At 34.0% G+C, this 18,127-nt stretch overlaps 1 protein-coding gene across 4 annotated transcripts; it reads right to left on the bottom strand.

Annotated features, from left to right (window-relative positions):
* Positions 1-628: 628 nt before the first annotated feature.
* Positions 629-18,102, bottom strand: LOC138318497 (G patch domain-containing protein 2-like). 4 transcript variants are annotated; one of them, XM_069260920.1, is made up of 7 exons: positions 17,964-18,102; positions 12,569-13,319; positions 12,034-12,101; positions 10,465-10,670; positions 10,098-10,142; positions 9,344-9,506; positions 629-6,016 (listed from the first exon to the last, which is right to left on the bottom strand). In XM_069260920.1, the coding sequence occupies exons 2-7, from the start codon at positions 13,297-13,299 to the stop codon at positions 5,820-5,822; spliced, it is 1,410 nt and encodes a 469-aa protein (XP_069117021.1). In that variant the 5' UTR covers positions 13,300-13,319; positions 17,964-18,102; the 3' UTR covers positions 629-5,819. The 4 variants fall into 4 exon arrangements, with proteins under 4 accessions (XP_069117021.1, XP_069117022.1, XP_069117018.1 ...); XM_069260921.1 differs by having other exon boundaries at positions 18,004-18,070; XM_069260917.1 differs by having other exon boundaries at positions 10,465-10,628; positions 18,004-18,070.
* Between the last annotated feature and the right edge of the window lie 25 nt (positions 18,103-18,127).

The raw sequence follows: 18,127 nt of genomic DNA, 5'->3' as shown, positions 1-18,127 counted from the left end.
TCACAATTTTTTAAAGGACCTTAAGACCTTTCCATCTATGAAGAGTATATGATTCTACCATTTCCAGAATTTCAGAAGATTTTTGAAGTTTTAGCCTATTTGACCCCGCCCCTAAGGCCCCTGGGGGTCAGTCATGGAAAATTTGTTAATAGGATTCAATGGCCATCTCATACTAATAATTCTGACAATATTTGACTCATTTCCTTTTACAAATGACCAAATAATGCTAAAAAATGTGTTTTTCCTGTATAAACTGGTAAACTTAACCCCCTTCCCAGGGGGAAACGAGAGACCCCAGGGAAATGTAATTCACAATTTTTGTAAAGGACCTTAGACCTTTCTATCAATGAAGAGTATTTGATTCCACCACATCTGTGAGTGGAGAAGAAGATTTTTGAAATATTAGTCAATGTTACTCTTTTTATTAAAATTGTTTAGCAGTTTTGGAGAAGAAGTCTAAAATGTAAATTGTTTACGGACATACGAAGCATGACGGCGGACAAAAGGTGATTAGAATAAAATCCAGGATTGCACTCCACACATCCATAAAGACAAGCAAGTACATGTATACGGCTACCATAAACAGCAGATACTATCATAAAGTTCACTGAATTAAAAAAAACAAACATTCACAGTGTTATATTTCTTTATTACCTTAAAATGACAACATCTTGTACATGTAGAATTGTAGGTAAGAAGAGCTACGATTGTGTTTAAAATTCAACTCAATTAATAAATCGATCAAGACAGATGCCCATGAATTTCACCTCATATTTCAAATGTCTTAAGTTTAAAGAAGAAATTTTAGGGTCAGTTTTGTTCAAATCTGAACCAATACAATTTCGTCATCTTCTACTTTTGGAAAATAACTCTAATCACTCGATTTGTACCTCTTTACTTCTGAAAGCCTCTTCTGTCTAGGAGCTGAAAGATCTTCTGAGAGCTAGCAAAGGCTTCTTTTCTGAGAAGGGCACAAATCAAGTTGGCCTAGATTACAAGGCACAACTTTTCTATGTAGTTTTTAGAGCAATATAAGCTGAAAGCACTGAAGTTTCAATGTGATCGTTTATAAAGAATATGACATTTGCAGGGCAAAAAAAATCAGCTAGGGTATTCATTGTTCAACATATTGCACATCACATTAAATAGAGCCATATACATGCATTCTAAAAGTAAGTTATGCCTACAAATTTTAACACGTGTGTGTATGCATAATTGTACACAAGATTTATTCTCGCACATCAATTTTTTTATTGGCTTAAAATCTCACAGATTTTAAAACCTTGTGGTTATTTGAAACATGTCTTTACAGATATTTGATCTAAGGTTACATTTATTCTATGTTACCGGGTACCTATTTTCCCCAATATCATGACATGGCTATCATTTATTGCATAAAGACTTGAATTCCTGTAAACATAAATAATTTAGTTGCAATCATATTTCAGTGGGTTTCTGCACCAAGAATTGGCTTATGACTGCAGTAATTTACCTTGAACCAAATTTTGTGAATTCGTGGATTCATGAATGTGTGCCAACATGTTCAATATCATTATGGGGCTGTGAGATAAGGAGTAGATATGGATGTACTCCTTATCTCTCAGAGCGGAAAATTGATTGTGCCAAAAAGTATTAGGTATACAGATTACCAAAAGCAATACAACACTCTTATATATGGTAAACCTGACTTACGAGAAAGAATATACTAAACTGAATATTACACCAAAATGTTTACAAGACACGCGAAAGTGGGATATACAAAGACCGAGATAAATACCATCGACACATATACAGCATGGAGAAAAGACAATCTGTATCTAACTGTAACATTACACCCCTGAGAGCTATCCATAGAAATTGTATATAATATATAGTTAAAATTTGTTATAACTCGAACTTGTATAACTTGAAGACCTTATTGGAAGTATTTTGTTGGTCCTAACTAACATGTCATCTATTGGTGTACATGTACATTAACAAGTATTTAGAAGTAAATTTACTCAAATACCCAGATATTTATTTTTTATCATGGTATTGTCGACTTATTGGATAAGTTAATGAGGTCTGACTATATACACCATTGTAATTTAAAATTCTACCTACTGAATGAATTTAAATTTATGATACACAAATGATGTCCCCATTTAATAGTATGATCTATTATTGGGACTTTTTTACCGTTGGCAATCAGACGTTATTTTCTTTAGAAGTGTCTCGTTGTGCTATATCTCTAACATTGTTGGAGTAATTATATATAATAGTAAAAACTGATTACTATTACTATATACTATTCATGAATTTTTTCATGTAAACACATCCGTGGTATTTAAAGATGCTCCAACGCTGACAAGTGGTATTTCTTCACTATTAAAAACAGGAGCAGACAATTTTGTATTTTTCTTCAGTTACAAAAGTTACTTATTTTACACCATTACCACCATTGAAAAGTTTGAGCTTCTAATTTTACTTCAAGTTAAAAATATTGAATATAATTAATTGCATCCCGAAAAAAATTTGTGGCACTATTTCTTATATAGAATGAAGTAATGATTGCGGGTGCACCAAAGGCGAAATAAATTATTTTATGTTATTTTTTGTGTTAATTAGGCATATATATACATGATTAAACACCAATTACTGTTCAAATGATGAATATCATGTATGCTCTGTCGGCGATGTAACATCTTTAAATGAACAAATATTTATATGCTGTTTTAATGAAAATCAGACATGCACCTAGAATATACATTCACATGCTTATTCATCAGTAATTATATTCACGTTTAATTCTGAAACTGAGATTTTCATTCACATGTTCATATTTATAAAATCTAAAGTATTTACATTCCAAATTTTATGAATTCCAGACAAACAGGAATATAATCTTACATGTTCATAAACCAATATATGTTCATGTTATTATGAACTGGTAAATTTCAAGCATGCATTTTCATTCATAGGTTTATGAATTACTATTTACAACTATACATTTGGTTAATCTTGAAAAGACAACAAGATATACAATGTATATGGTCATTGATATTTCCAGCACTTGATGGGTTTTTCATGTTTAAACACAATTTGTATTTGCCCTTTTGTTTCAATTCCCAATACAGATCTAGAGAGGATATCAAATGATTATTAGTCAAAGGAAATTCAGGTTTTATTGGTTGTATATGACGCTTTCTTTACACTGAATGCTGTTAACATGACTCATCCTCTCCTTTATTTGCATGTAACTATGAATAAGTGTTCAGCACCATTTATAGGGTATGATGAGTCAATAAATGTACATATACATGTACAACATGTCATATGAATTATAATGTTACCAGCATTGCTAACATCCTTTATTGCACGTAATAGACTTTATTTTTGGGCTACCATAAGATACTTGAATCTTAATTATAATCTGACCTCATATTTTCCCCAGTAAAATTCATTCAAATTTTAAGAAGCCAATATTCATATCTGGACTTAAGCTTTTTCCTAGATTTTTTAACAAGAGATCCCACCAAAGGATGATCTATGTCTGACAAATGAAAGAGGGATATTTTCTCTGCTTTTCAAACTTGGAACTTCTTATCTTGTTGACCGATCAATCCCAAAATGCAATAGGTAGAACTAGGGTCCTAGAAGCACCTACACATAAAATTTGAGATAGCGATAACAAACCTCAACTATCAAAATCCAAGATGTCGACGATTTTGTTGACTGATCAACCCCAAAATGAAATATGCACAACTAGAACCCTTGCGGAACATACATATGAAATTTGAGACAAATTTCCTCAGTACTTTCTGAGAAATAGTGGTGCAAACTTCAACTACCAAAATCCAAGATATCGGCCGGTCGACCATCTGATCAGTCCCAAAATGCAATATGCGCAACTAGGGCCTTTGGGAAAACTACAAATGAAATTTGAGAATGATCCCTTCAGTACTTTCTGAGAAATAGCAGTAACAAACTCTAACTATCAAAATCCAAGATGGCAGCCTGGCAACCATCTTGCTGATCGATTGGTCCCAAAATGCAATATGCACAACTAGGGCCCTAGGGGAACCTACATGTGAAATTTGAGAAGGATCCCTTAAGTACTTTCTGAGAACTAGTCAAGAATTGTTAATGGACGTAAAGGCGGACGGACGGACGGACGGACGGACCATGGACCAAAAGCGATTTGAATAGCCCACCGTCTGATGACAGTGGGCTACAAAAAAAGGAATATCTGCCTCTTATATCAAGCTGATCAACACAACTTGTATTTATATAATATTGGATACGGCACATGATTCTTCAATTAAACTTGTACTTAAGATTAGGTCTTGACCAGTAACAAAAATATATATAAACATATTTCACTACATGTATATACACATTTTGTAATATAAGTTGTGAAGTAATCTGCAGAATTTAAAGTCTGCCAAAACAACATACTAAATCTTTCTTTAAATAGTACCACAAATACATGCATTTGTTTGATGTACAACAAAATTTACACATAAAAAGGATTTCATTTCAACATGTTAAGAATTCCTGCCATTTCACAACAAACATGGTACTTGTACAAAGACCCAATTTAAGGAATAGTTTTGTATATAATTGATATGAAAGATAATCGAAAGAGTCTACTTCTTACTGATTATAACAACACATGTCTGGACCTCAAAATATCTATAAGTCATAATGACATCCTCCCCAACTCACCTCCTTTTTTCCTTTAAACCTATCCCACATCCTTCCTTTGAGTTCCTTCTATCTTATCCTGCCTCCTTCATTCCTTCTACCCCAACCACCTCCTTTCTTCCTTCTATCCCAACCCACCTTCTTCCTTCCATCTGTCTATCCCAACCCATCTCCTTCCTTCCTTTTATCCTATCCCACCTCCTTCCATCATTCTATCCCCTAATTATATAAAATTGTAGTAACCTATAGCTACTTGCTGTTCAGAGTACTTTCTCTTTCTGAGATGATTTCTCTTTCTGAGATGATTTCTCTTTCTGAGATGATTTCTCTTTCTGAGATGATTTCTCTTTCTGAGATGATTTCTCTTTCTGAGATGATTTCTCTTTCTGAGATGATTTAACAATTTCAAAAACTGCCATGTATTTCTTTCAAATGTGAATTGAGTTATTCATTTACTGAAGGACTTTCTGATCCTGCATATTATATTGGGCCTAACAAAAATATTTACAATAAACTTGGTAAACAAACATCCATAAAAATTTCAATTACTACAGAGAATTCTGTATAAAACGTTCCCCAGTTTTCTTTCAAAATAAGAAAAATATCTATACCTTAATATGGCAAAAATACTCCAAAATGAATATTTATGTGGTGTATATTGGTTTAATTTTTTTTTTTATCATTCTTTCGACTTTGTTGCTCAAGCTGCCCCTATAGACATTTTAAGATAAAATAGTCAATGATCTTGTCATAGACTATAGTAAAACAATACACAAGTGTACAAAATCAAACTTATCACATTTCTATTTTGCTGAAAACTAAATTAAAACTTCTTAAAAATTCTTCTCAATCACATTTAATATTTAACACTGTACATACATAATTGGTATATACAATTACCAAAGTAATACTTAACATAAATGACGAATTCTTAATGCATCACATAAAACATGGTATTAAACCATTACTGCACAACAGTGAAATGATTGATCCACAAGTCTTAAGAAAATATCCACACATTCGCAAAATCTAATGATCTCATAATTTGTTGCAGTCCAACAAGCATGTTCTTGACAATCAAGAATCGGTCAGCCATGATCCATGAGTGGAAAACATTCATACATTCCCAGAATTTATGAATGATCTGGTGGTTTTGTGGCAGTTCGACAGCCCAGTCCTTGACGCCGTGGACGTCGGTAAGCCATGACTGGAGTTTTGATACCACCACCATCAGATCCCAGACCTGAGCCTGGTGTCCATCCCATGCCTTGTAACATCCTATTACCCAGGTTTGAGTCCGGGATAGGCTCAGCCTCATTACCAATGAAACCTAAACACAACATTACCAATATGAATGTACAACATTACAATTATATGATAAACCTAATCTTACTCCCAGTGCTTTGGATAACTTAATTGTAAGCAGAGTAGAAATGTTAAAGAAGGTAGGATAGTAGTAAAGATGCATACATCATTCAAGGACGACCATATTGTGATATTCAAATTCAGGTATTGTATATCAAACAACATTTTTCCTGTTGGTTATATCAGGAAATCACGTGTAATTTAAACAGGTTATTGGGAAAGATATGTTTTCTATAACAAAGATAGCATTTTTACATCATGAAAAATTTCTTGTTTTCTCCAAAGCGTCCCTGATATTATGTTTATGATTTTAAGGAGTATGTAATGATATTCTGAGATTTTGATTGGCATTCTTTAGTAATATTTATATGTTAATTTACAGACATGCCAGTTTTTTTCTTGGTGACTCACAAGAAACCACCAATACTCTGTATTTATGTGACTATTTGACACTAATCTGCATGGAGTATAGGTAAAAAGGTCACTTGACAACAACAACAACAACTGCTGTTTTAGGGGAAATGGATTGAGATATATTTAATTAAATCTTGTTAATTTCACCACTTTGATTGAAGACACTGCTTTAATTCCATATACCGTATTTTTCCTATTAACAGCGCCTCCTCTAATAAGAGCCCCCCCCCTCACGTTTTTTGCTGAAAAAAATCAACTAATTTCATACAATTTTTGTGCCAGATTGTGACGATTTGTCTTTGCAGACGCTAATTAAATACGGTTTCACTTCAATCTGATGCTCATATTTAACAGATAACCGATCAGCTTGTATCAGCACTAAATTTATTGTATTGGACAACTTAGGCCACACCAATTTGAAACCTAGTTCTTCGGGATTTCCCGCCCCTAAAATGGGAAAGTTAGAAAATAAAATTTAAAAAAATTTACCGCCCCTATTTCAGATGCTCAGAAATCCGAAGAACGAATGTCCAATTTTTCCCTTACCATTTCTGGTTTGTGCTTTAGACACGCTGAAATCCTTATCACTTGAGCGCTTAAACCGGTAAGAAAATGAAAGTTTAAGGACAAATGGGAACCAGATTAAGAAAAAACGAATGCAAAAATGGCGGGTGTTTATGTTGCAACTGTGAGAACTTTGGACAGAGCTGTTGTTGTTCCCTGTACCGTAAGACGTTTAAAGATTTGTTCGATTCTATAAACGCAAATGACGAAAATGTGATCGATGTAGTAGACATAAAATTACATGCTTCATAGATAATCCAATACTTAAATTTAATTTACGAGCCTATTTTCTTTTTCTGTAGTATATTAATTGGCATCAAATTCAAATCTTATTATTTTTTTTACTGAATGTTTGTTATCAAAGATGAAAGCAAGGTCACAGAAACTAATATAAGAATTAACAGGTTGGGCACATGTAAATGTATTGCTATTATAGCGATATATAGCTATAATAGCTATTTATAGCTATATAAAACTAGCGAAAAACAACATTTCTGGAGATAAAAATGCTTGCGCTCAAAACCGACTCCTGAAACTTGCAGGGAATGTGTATAAGGATAATTTGAACACTATGCAACCACTTTTCGTTCGAAACAATAGAGCAATAATTAACTTAATTAGCTTAATTATACCTCATCAAAACTACTTTCTATATGTTTGAATGATTGTTATAAACAATCATTGCAAGTTTAAGGAGTCGGTATTAAGCGGAAGCAACTTTATCTTCAAAAATGTTGTTAACCGTCAATTTTGTATACCGGGTAGCTATAAATAGCTATTATAGCTTTATATCGCTATAATAGCAAAAAATTTACATGTGCCCAACCTGATTAATGCAATTGAAATTAATATGTCAGATGATATTGAATGCTTTTATAGTTTTGCATAACTATTCAAGATTATATCTATACTGTGATTTTTGATATCTAATATATTTACATTTGTTTTTGTGTGACTCTAAAACAATCCAATTATTACATTTGCATACTTGAGAATTCTTTTTTTTTTAAATGTAAATTTACATAAATGTAAAAGTATTTTCATGTACGCAAATGCTAACCTTTTGTTCTATTGGGTGTGGCAAAATTTTATAGGTTCCCGATATTGTAGATCAAGAATATTTATGATTCTCCGATAGTGTTTTAGTAGAGTTCCACCTGGACAAGAAATAAAAACACTGTTGATTTATAGTATAGGTATATTTGAATTTGATAATTAAATTTTTTTCAATGCCAAGGCATAGTAGTCAGTAATTATTGTTGTTAATAACTGTTGAATTTATCATTATATTGGTTTTTACCTTGTTCTCTTAAAATCTTTGCACATGAACATTGTTCAGACAACAATTAGTCTTTCAGACAAGTCAATAGCACAGAGGCCATGGATGTTGTTTATATCTTTTCTTTTGCCTCTCAAAACATAAAATACTATAACCTGCATGTAAATAAAACACAAATATAATGGATTTAGCCTTGTGTTAATGTTTGTATACATCTTATTCTCATTTTTGATACCGCTCGCCACATTTTTTTGGAAAAAGAAAATTTAAAAAAAAAAAAAAAAAACACCCTCTCGCGGCACTTTTTTTCCCCTCAATTTCCCGAAAAACTATTTTTCAAATTGGTGTGGCCCTTAGGACATCTTTGCCAAGTGTTTACACATAGAAACAGCGAGAACGCCATGTTCAAAACAAAACGTGTCACTTGAATGCCCCACACACATGTATGGATGAAGACTATTAAACTGGCAACAGCATTTTAGTGATGTCTATACAGGTTTTATGAATTCTCACTGTATATCTATGATAAAGGTTCCTAAATAACAGGAATGTTATCATTCCAAGCATTTTATTGTGTGCTCTTGTCAGTATTTCCCATCTGCCACAAAACGAAAGTAGCGATCGAAAGCACCGTCCGCCATTTTGTGTAGGCATGGTAAACAAACAGGCTAGCATGAAATGCCAAAATTCTGTGAAACAGACATATTTAACCAATGTTTAATACTTCTGGTGCATACATTTCTTCACAATTGTGTAATTTCAATACTTACTTGACTTCAAAACGTAACATGGTTATAGTAAGTTTCAGAAAAATACAAAACTAAAAAGCAAAATGACTAAAGTCTGTTTCAGAAAAAATATCTAAAAATAGTCTCAAATAACAGCGCCCCCCTAAGCCATTTACCTGCGCCTGGCGCCCTCATTAGGGAAAATACGGTATGTTTTTTTATAGTTACTCATTTAGCTTAATACTCAGATAACCTGTAGTCTTCTCATGGTCTCAACATAATAAGGTTTATCTGTATGGCCACATACCTTCTGCCTGTGGTGTAGGAGGAGGGGTGTTCCGACGACGTTTCGAGTTATCGTTACAGGAACTGGTGTTGTTACTAGACTGCCACGCAGGAGACATCATTCCCTGCATAGAGTTCCACACCTGTCTATCTTGTAGAAATCTAGACACTGTGTACCCAGGATGCTGTGGAAAAATATTTCTTTATTAATTACAATAACAGATGCTCCACCGCTTACAAATGGTATTTTGTCACTATCAAAAACAGGAGCAGATGACTTAGTATTTTTCTTCAGTTACAAAAGTTACTTACTTTACACCATAACCACCATTGAAAAATGTGAGCTTTATTTTTACTTCAAGATGAAAATATTTAAAATAATTACTAGCGTCCCGAAAAAATTCTGTGCCACTACGTCCTATATGGAATGAAGTGCTGAATGTGCATGCACCAAAAGCAAAATTATTTTATATTATTTTGTTTCTGTTAATTAGACATATATGTACACAATTTAACACCAGTTATTGTTGATGACTATTGTTTATGCTCTGTCTGCGGTGGAGCATCTTTAAAGGGGAAGAGCACTTAATCATTATCAACACACGTAACTAAAAAATTGTATCCACCTCCTCTCCATTCCGGGGCATTACTGGGCAAAAACAATTGATCAGCTTAGATGATAAATGTGTGTAATTACAGACATTCAAGACATAACAAAAATCTTTCCATCAAATTCAATATTCAAAGACAACATAATTTTTTCATGATATACTAACCTTTTCTTTCAACTTTCTTCTTCCAAAGCGGATTTCTCTGCCAGACTTAAAGAAAAAAACATTGTGATACAGATGAAGCAATAATACTCTGAATCCATGAACAATATTAGAGATATACACACACCAATTCTTTCCTTTGATCAATTGAAAATGCACTGAGTTGATATTCATGACTGGTTCATAATATTTAACATCCTATTACATGTAAGAGCTAAAGTCATGTAAGGATGACTTCCCCTTTATGTGTTTTTAGAGTGTGCATAACCAAGTCTCAGTATTACAGAGTAACATTTATTTATTCTGACACCAAATGATGTACAGACTTTCTGTATATTGTCACTGCAGAAAATGTTGTGATTTGTGTTACCTTTGCCATGAGCCTTGATACTCTGGCTTTGAAAGCCATCTGTGAGGATTTGGAAAGGTGTTCAAATGTCCCTGTTAGTATCTGTTGGAATTCCTTTTCAGAATCTGCATCTCGCGGACCCGCATCGCTTTCCCACCACGGAATGATGCCAGGAATACCAGATGCTGGACCACCCTCGTAGAAAAAATCACTCTGTTCATCATCAGCTTAAAATACAATAAATAAACAAAACCTACCCATTACCACTTTAATTATTTCATTACATTTTTTTTCTATTTGTTAACATGCAGTTTGCAGTAAAGGTCATAAAACAATTTTGACCAAGCCTGTCAAGCTCTCAGAAAAATTACCCTTGTCATTCTTTCAATATACAATCCCATTGTTAATATTTGTAACAAGTACCAATTTTCTTTGTAGATCTCCTTAATTAGAACAGTATTGATTATGAGTATAATTGTGTGTAAACTTTTCTATTTTAGGTAATTAGCACAAGTAATGACATAACAAGGAATGCCTTCTTCTTAAGGTATACTGTGATAATTGTCTTTATTATACCTCAAGTGAGAATCCTGCATTCTGATTGGTCGAGAGATATTTGGTATTTTACACTATCACACGGCAGGTAACATTAGAACAATAGAAAACAATAGACACGTTCGTAGCAACCCCCTAGCAACAGGTAATAGTGTATTTTTGACAGTGCTAAATATTAACCGCCCGAAAAAGATGCGCACTTGTTTCTTATTTCGACGCCATCTGTGTTTTTTGAAGCGACGCATCAAAATTTATCTGGAGCTATTTAGTAATAGTTTTGCCAAATTAGTCTGTTTATCAATAAAAATATCAAATTAAGGACAGAGCTTTCTGTTCACGTCTTTTCGCTTACCGTCAAAGCGCTATGTGTTGGTTTTTATGAACCCGTCGGTGATTAAGTGAACGGAAGACATGCGATTTTAAGCGTCTTCGTGACGTTGCTAATGTTGTAAACAGACGATGGGACGAAACCAAAATTCATTGAGATTTACAAAAACGTTAAGATTTAAACAAAAGCAGGAGACAAGACAACAAGAATTTTCACTAAATGCTTATTGTGAGTATTCTTTTTTATAGTGCAGTGATAGTTAGCGCTACTGAGTAGAAGCTGATATGCTATTCTACTGCCAACGGTGACTGTTCGACTTTTGCTAAAATCAGTTAAAATGTTTCAATATATTGTAAATACTTGAAAAGCAATTTTGTTTCTAGACTTTTGGTATAATAAAATAAAAGCTACCTGCATTAGAGGGTGACAGTGCCTAGTTTCACCCCTCGGAATATCACTGTCCTGTTCGCCTCGGGTGACAGTGATATCCTCGGGGTGACACTAGGCACTGTCACCCTCTAATGCAGGTAGTATTTATATAATAACAGATGGGTTTTGAACAACAAATGATGTTACCCTGTAAAAACATTACTTTCAAATAAAAAACAACTTCATGTCTTGTTAAATGGGAAAACATTGAGCAACCTGTATATTAATGTATCTAAGTTAGTGAAAACCTAATTTTACTTGGGTATATAATTACTGACCTTCTCTTCCCTCATCATTGGTTATCAAACCATCACTCTCACTACTGCTTAGACTGGAACTGCTCTCTCTACAATGAAAAAATGTACATCAATCATACAACATTATAGTATCAAAAGAGTAACTTTAAGACAGTGATTTCAGTTTACTGTAATTAACAAACTCACATTTTTCTTGTACAATTATTTTGGGTATTTCGCAGATGTAAAATAACGTAAAAAATTGTATGAAAGGAAGAAATCAACGGTAAGTGGATTTGCAGTATATAAGATGAAGGAAAAGATTTGAGCCATTGTCATATATATATATATCAAAGGTTACTGGTTACCAAACCCGGAAATTGGGTATCCTTTAAAAGTACAGAGAAAAGATTTTCACATCATTATTAGAGAAGTTTCGGGTCTACAGAATTTTTTTTTTCTGAATTATCTAGTCCAAAGTTTAATTAAATCCCATTGTCATTCATTCAAGAATAGATCTCAATTTCTAAACTTTTAATAAGCCGACAAGAAAACATAGATGTAAGCAAAGACTTACTGAGAACCCATGTCCATAGTATCTTCATTCTTGGTTGGTTTGTTATGACTGCTGCTGGATGGAAAGTCTGACCTTGACTTGGAGCTCCTCTTCCTTTTCCCAGGTAAAACAGAGACTAACAGTCCATTGTTGTCTTTACTGGAAAGGGGAGTGAGAGTTGACTCTAGCTCCTGGTCTACTGAAGAGTTGTGAAGAGCCCCGTCACTACCATGGTGATGCAAATAAGGTTTTGGAGGATGCATTGGTGGCTGCATCATCATATCGGGATCATTGTCTACTGCCATGGATTTGTATTTCTTCCTTCGACGTTGAGGACGCCTAGGAGAAAAAGTTTCTGTCACCGAATCTGATTCTACTGATGGCACGTAATTAAAGTTTAATGGCATTGTCAACCTAGCCACTGTTGATGACATACCAATATCATCTGAATCACTCTGTTGGATGATATTTTCCATATAATCTTTCAGAGCTTCTTCAACACTACTCTCGGAGGCTTCACTTATGTTTCCTCCATCAACAATGAATGTTCGACGTTTCTTTCCTTTGCGTTTTCTACTGCAGCGTTTGGAGGATGACCCAGAGGGCTGACTCTCACGGGCCTGAGGCTTGGTGCTTCTGGCAGTCTCCTCAAGAGCACTTGCCAAATCCTGCACCAGCTCATCCATTCTCACAAACTTGTTGTTTGAAAACACTCGCAGATTTTGAAATTCCTTCACAATATGACCCTCCATCAGTGCACTAAGTATGGACACTACAAAAAACACACAAAAAACCAAACTTTAATTCAAACTAAGACCTAAGGAAATCCTACTACCCACATGAGGTTAAACTCTATTCTATATAGTTTTTCAATTACTAGTAAAGATGGAACCTGATCAGGTCCAAGTTGTTTGAAAAGAAGGTTTCATGCAAAGAAAAGATAGCAAAAGAAACTCAAAGAGTTAGTTATCACAAATAATTTACTCAGATTCAGTTCTATATGTTAAAAATAATTGTAATTTTCATTTTCAATCAACAGGGATTTTATCATATAAATGTCAATGGTTATTAAATCAATTGATATATATAGTTAATCATAACTTCATAAGAGGAAGAATAGACTAATGCAAGCCTTAAGACATGCAACAAATACATGAAATGTTCAGTCCACTCAAATCGTTTTGATAACATGCATGTACAGTTGGTAGTAGACTAAAAGTTACACATTGTGCACACGGTGTGAACTACGAGTGGACACGGAGTGCACGAGGTTTAGACTACAGGTAGACACGGAGTGCACAAGATTTAGACTACAGGTAGACACGGAGTGCACTACGTGTGAACACGGTGTCCACTACAGGTGGACATCGTGTCCAGGTAAAATGTCCACTACATCCAGACCACAGACAGACTAGATGATGTGCCACAGAGATATGAGAAAATATGTATTTATTCTGCAGTCTATATGGACTTTGACAGATAGAAATATTTATTGCGATCAGAAACATAATATTTATTGCAACATAAAAATTGCCGTTAATTACTGGAAATCATTCGTACTGTAATGTTTATTTGAATAGATACATATAAAGTAAAATGTATCAATATATATTATCATACAATTTAATTTATAAATAAGGACGTTTATTAGAAGTTATAAAAGCAAATTAACTGCGTACGGTAAACCACGTTCTGGTTATGTCTCATCAATGGATAGTTCAAGTCCGCATTTTCCCAGTAAAAACTATTTTTCTTAGCTAGTGATATGTAGTTTAGAGATGAAATTCTTTTTCGAACGCATTAAGTGATGGACCTTGCGTGAAGTAAGATTTTCAGTGTAAGCAAATCGTCGCCAAAGAGATATTTTGATCGGCAAAATATTTTGATTAAAAAGAATATATTGATAGGCATAATAAAAGCAAGGACATATACACATAAACAAATCAAATTCTTCATAAAATGTTAACTATGTATGTATGGAATATAGTTTTCTAAACGGCAAGGTGCGCGAAATAGTTTTAATCCTGTCAGAGATCTAAATGTACTATTTAAATCTCTGATCCTGTCAAATGTGTAATACGTATACATTTGCTACATGGAACCTGGTTCGTTGCAAAGCATAGGAAAAATGAGAAATCGTCCATAGACGTTAAAAATCGGCATTAGAAATTACATTTTATTGTGTCAACCGATTGTGGAACCTGTAATTATATAAGCACTGGCTTAAGAAAGCAAAAATTTAGTATCGGGCATGTGGCTGCTCGTGAGCATCAACACTGTTCAAAGGACCGATCGCTAAAATGTAGGTCACATGCAGATAGAATCAAAATAAATCCAACTTCTATCCATTTAAACTGTTGATTCATAGTTGTTGATTAAATTCTGAATTTGTCACAATTATTTTAATTCTAGAAACCTTGATAATTTGACAATATCCTATTCTGACCTTCTTTTACAAACCGCGTGAGTTACGTGATAACAATGTATGATCCACACATGTAGTATATTGTACACTTAAAATTTGCCTGCTCGAAAGGTAGACCCCTAGGCTAGGACTGCAGTTGCCATGGTCACTTGGACTTCATACTGTTCCATCAACCACACAGGTATAATAATCTAAATTACCTAACATTGGTCATAGTGGGGTCAGGGGCCTGGGGCCTTCTTTGGGCACCCTTCAATATGTTCAGTCAAGTGTATCACATACTAACAACACCTGTATATATGTAGTACCTTATCCCAACCCTAGGGGGTCCATTTATAGCATGCTGTACCTAGGTGGCAGCCTCTTTACATACATATATTGAACTCATCACACAAATACGTACAGTTATACAACAATGCTAGTCAATAGGGATATGTGTTTTAACTGGTAGTGCATTTTAATTTATTTGATAATGAAGCTTTATATATTAAAATTAAAAATAATCTAAATACCAAGTGTATAATTAATTAAAACATTTATTTCAAGATTATTGGAATATCATATTTCATCCGATATCTTTTCATTAATTTATTTTTTTTTACACTGGCTTTTTACATATATCAGAAACCTGATTATCATGACTATGTACATAAAATACCATATTACAATGATGAATAAGTACCTAATTTAAATTAATTTTGATTATAATATATACATGTATTATTGGTAAATTCAATGTTGTGACAGACATGCTTGATTTACGCATTGTACAGCTCCCGTCAGCTCCACTTCATGGCTGCCTGTCATGACAATAATTGTGACAATAATTGAGGTGTATTCAGCATCACTTACTATATGTTTTGGCAGCTAGTTTTTACCTCATCCCAATCCCCAATCTACCCCCCCCCCCCCCCTCGGGAAACGGTGTACATGTTTACCCAGGCTCTACAACAAGCATGTACAAGTATCTAATAAGAATGGTACTTATGATTTTTAAACGGTAAAGTATATTTGTTTGTCTTAACAAACTTCCATAGAAACAATTCTAAAATCACATATTATATAAAGATACTGCCCCGTTCTCATAAAGCCGTGCAAACACAGAAGGCAACGATTCTGCCCTCTGGCCATCTATCGATGGTCACCTTGAGGCACCTGTATAGCTGGATACTGTGGCTTACCTGTATGCTTGACAAGTTATAATTATTGGACCATGACGCAATATACGGTCAAGATAACTTGCGGGGTTGGGATCATAAACATATTGTGTGTACCGGTAATTAAGAATCAAAACAAGCTGAATTGGGTACTTGCTATTTTTACGTACAATACTTTTAGAACTTAAAATAGCAAGAAAAATATTATAAAAGTGTATATATTTTAATGAAAGACGATCTACAAGGGTATCGCTAGACAACTGATTGATAGGCACCAAATCTTTTTATTTAAAAGCTATGTATTACATGTACCCGGTATATGATTGTATTACTGATAGCTTATCATAAAAAAAATGTCTCAAAAGCACATTAGGACTGGTTTTTGCTGCAATTTAAAGTTGTTTTTTTACTTGTGAAAATGCTTGTATTTACTATTTCATGTAAATGATATATATATATTTAATGCAATTTACCCATGAAACATTTACTTTTGAAAACGTAATATAGACAATTTAAGATATGAATGAACTAATGATATAAAATTAAATAGACATATACTTAATGTGCAGTGAAAAGGTTTTATTCATATATACTAAAAAAACATCGTATTATATAGTTATGTATACTGTACATTAAATTGTAGATGTTGTAATTAAAAAAAAATAAACACTTAAAAGTTATGATTATGTATTATTTCAAATTGAAGAACTTATTCTTCCCCGATCCCTAACTGTAACGCATCACCTTGTCTGTCTAGGTCTCAATGTACCTGGACACGATGTCCACCTGTAGTGGACACCGTGTTCACACGTAGTGCACTCCGTGTCTACCTGTAGTCTAAATCTTGTGCACTCCGTGTCTACCTGTAGTCTAAACCTCGTGCACTCCGTGTCTACCTGTAGTTTAAACCTCGTGCACTCCGTGTCTACCTGTAGTCTAAACCTCGTGCACTCCGTGTGCACAAGGGTGTAACCTTTAGTCTACTACCAACTGTATATGTAGTCATCCTCGATACTCCTGGGGTTCCGATCACATACAATCTCTACTCCCCTGGACTATCTCATAGTAAATTTGAAGGCAGCTCAGGGGTTTGCAAAGACTTTATTTGAAGACTACAGAGAAAAGGATGTCCACTTCAAAGCCACACAGTCAACCACACTGTATCTTAATACGGCTCTTTTGATGTACATCAGAGGACTAAATTACCTGTTCTGTTGCCTCCAGTTTTATTATGAGATAGTCCAGGGGTGTAGAGATCGTAAGTGATCGGAACCCCTGAAGTATTGAGGATGGCATGTAGTTAATTGTAACACAACATAAAAAAATATGTACTTTGTATTATTAGGCTAAAATTTGTCCATCCTTTGCTGCAATGGCAGTTACCATAATTTGGTTTTGCCAAAATTAAATCTGCTTATTCCGGGTGTGAATCTACGCGGATTCATACAGTCTGCAAACAAAATTTCTTTCATACCCCGATGGAATTGAAAAAATAGTGACATCAATGCTAAGTAAATGAAAGTAAATAAAGTACCACTCCACAATTTTACTGCCACAAACTCTACAGTGCACTTTCTAAATAACATCGATCTAGTTACCGTTAAGCATGTGTCAAAAATACGGTTTTTAGATACAGCTATATACATTAAACACTATGTTATACTCAGTATGAGGAAAATCTGTATTAATCAATTATAATCAATTAAGTTGGATCGAAAGATTAGACTGAAAATAGGCCTAACTGATAAGCACACTTCATGCATAAAGATAACAGTTGGCTGTTCAACCATGCGTTAGCAAAATCATTAACATGACTCTTAATTAATTTGCATACCAACTTCATATCTTTATAAAAAGCACATGCGATCTTATACTTGGATTCGTATTTTCCACGAAAATATGATGCAAAACATTGAGGTTGACGTCGTGACACATCCATCCGCCGCCATGACTGTTATGATCATGAAATCTCGCGTTCTCTCGGAGATTGGCGAGAAT

The sequence above is a fragment of the Argopecten irradians genome, chromosome 3 (genome assembly GCF_041381155.1).
Source record: "Argopecten irradians isolate NY chromosome 3, Ai_NY, whole genome shotgun sequence".
Taxonomy (NCBI): domain Eukaryota; kingdom Metazoa; phylum Mollusca; class Bivalvia; order Pectinida; family Pectinidae; genus Argopecten; species Argopecten irradians.
The sequence above is the reverse complement of the archived record's forward strand: the minus strand, read 5'-3'. Positions and strand labels throughout refer to the sequence as shown.

Coding starts and splice junctions, on each gene's coding strand:
- LOC138318497 (XM_069260921.1), bottom strand. CDS start 18,064: ATGTGTCACGACGTCAACCTCAATGTTTTGCATCATATTTTCGTGGAA. Junction 10,143..10,464: donor TATCAAGGCTCATGGCAAAG/GTAACACAAATC, acceptor TTTTTCTTTAAG/TCTGGCAGAGAAATCCGCTT. Junction 6,017..9,343: donor TCCTACACCACAGGCAGAAG/GTATGTGGCCAT, acceptor TGTTGTGTTTAG/GTTTCATTGGTAATGAGGCT.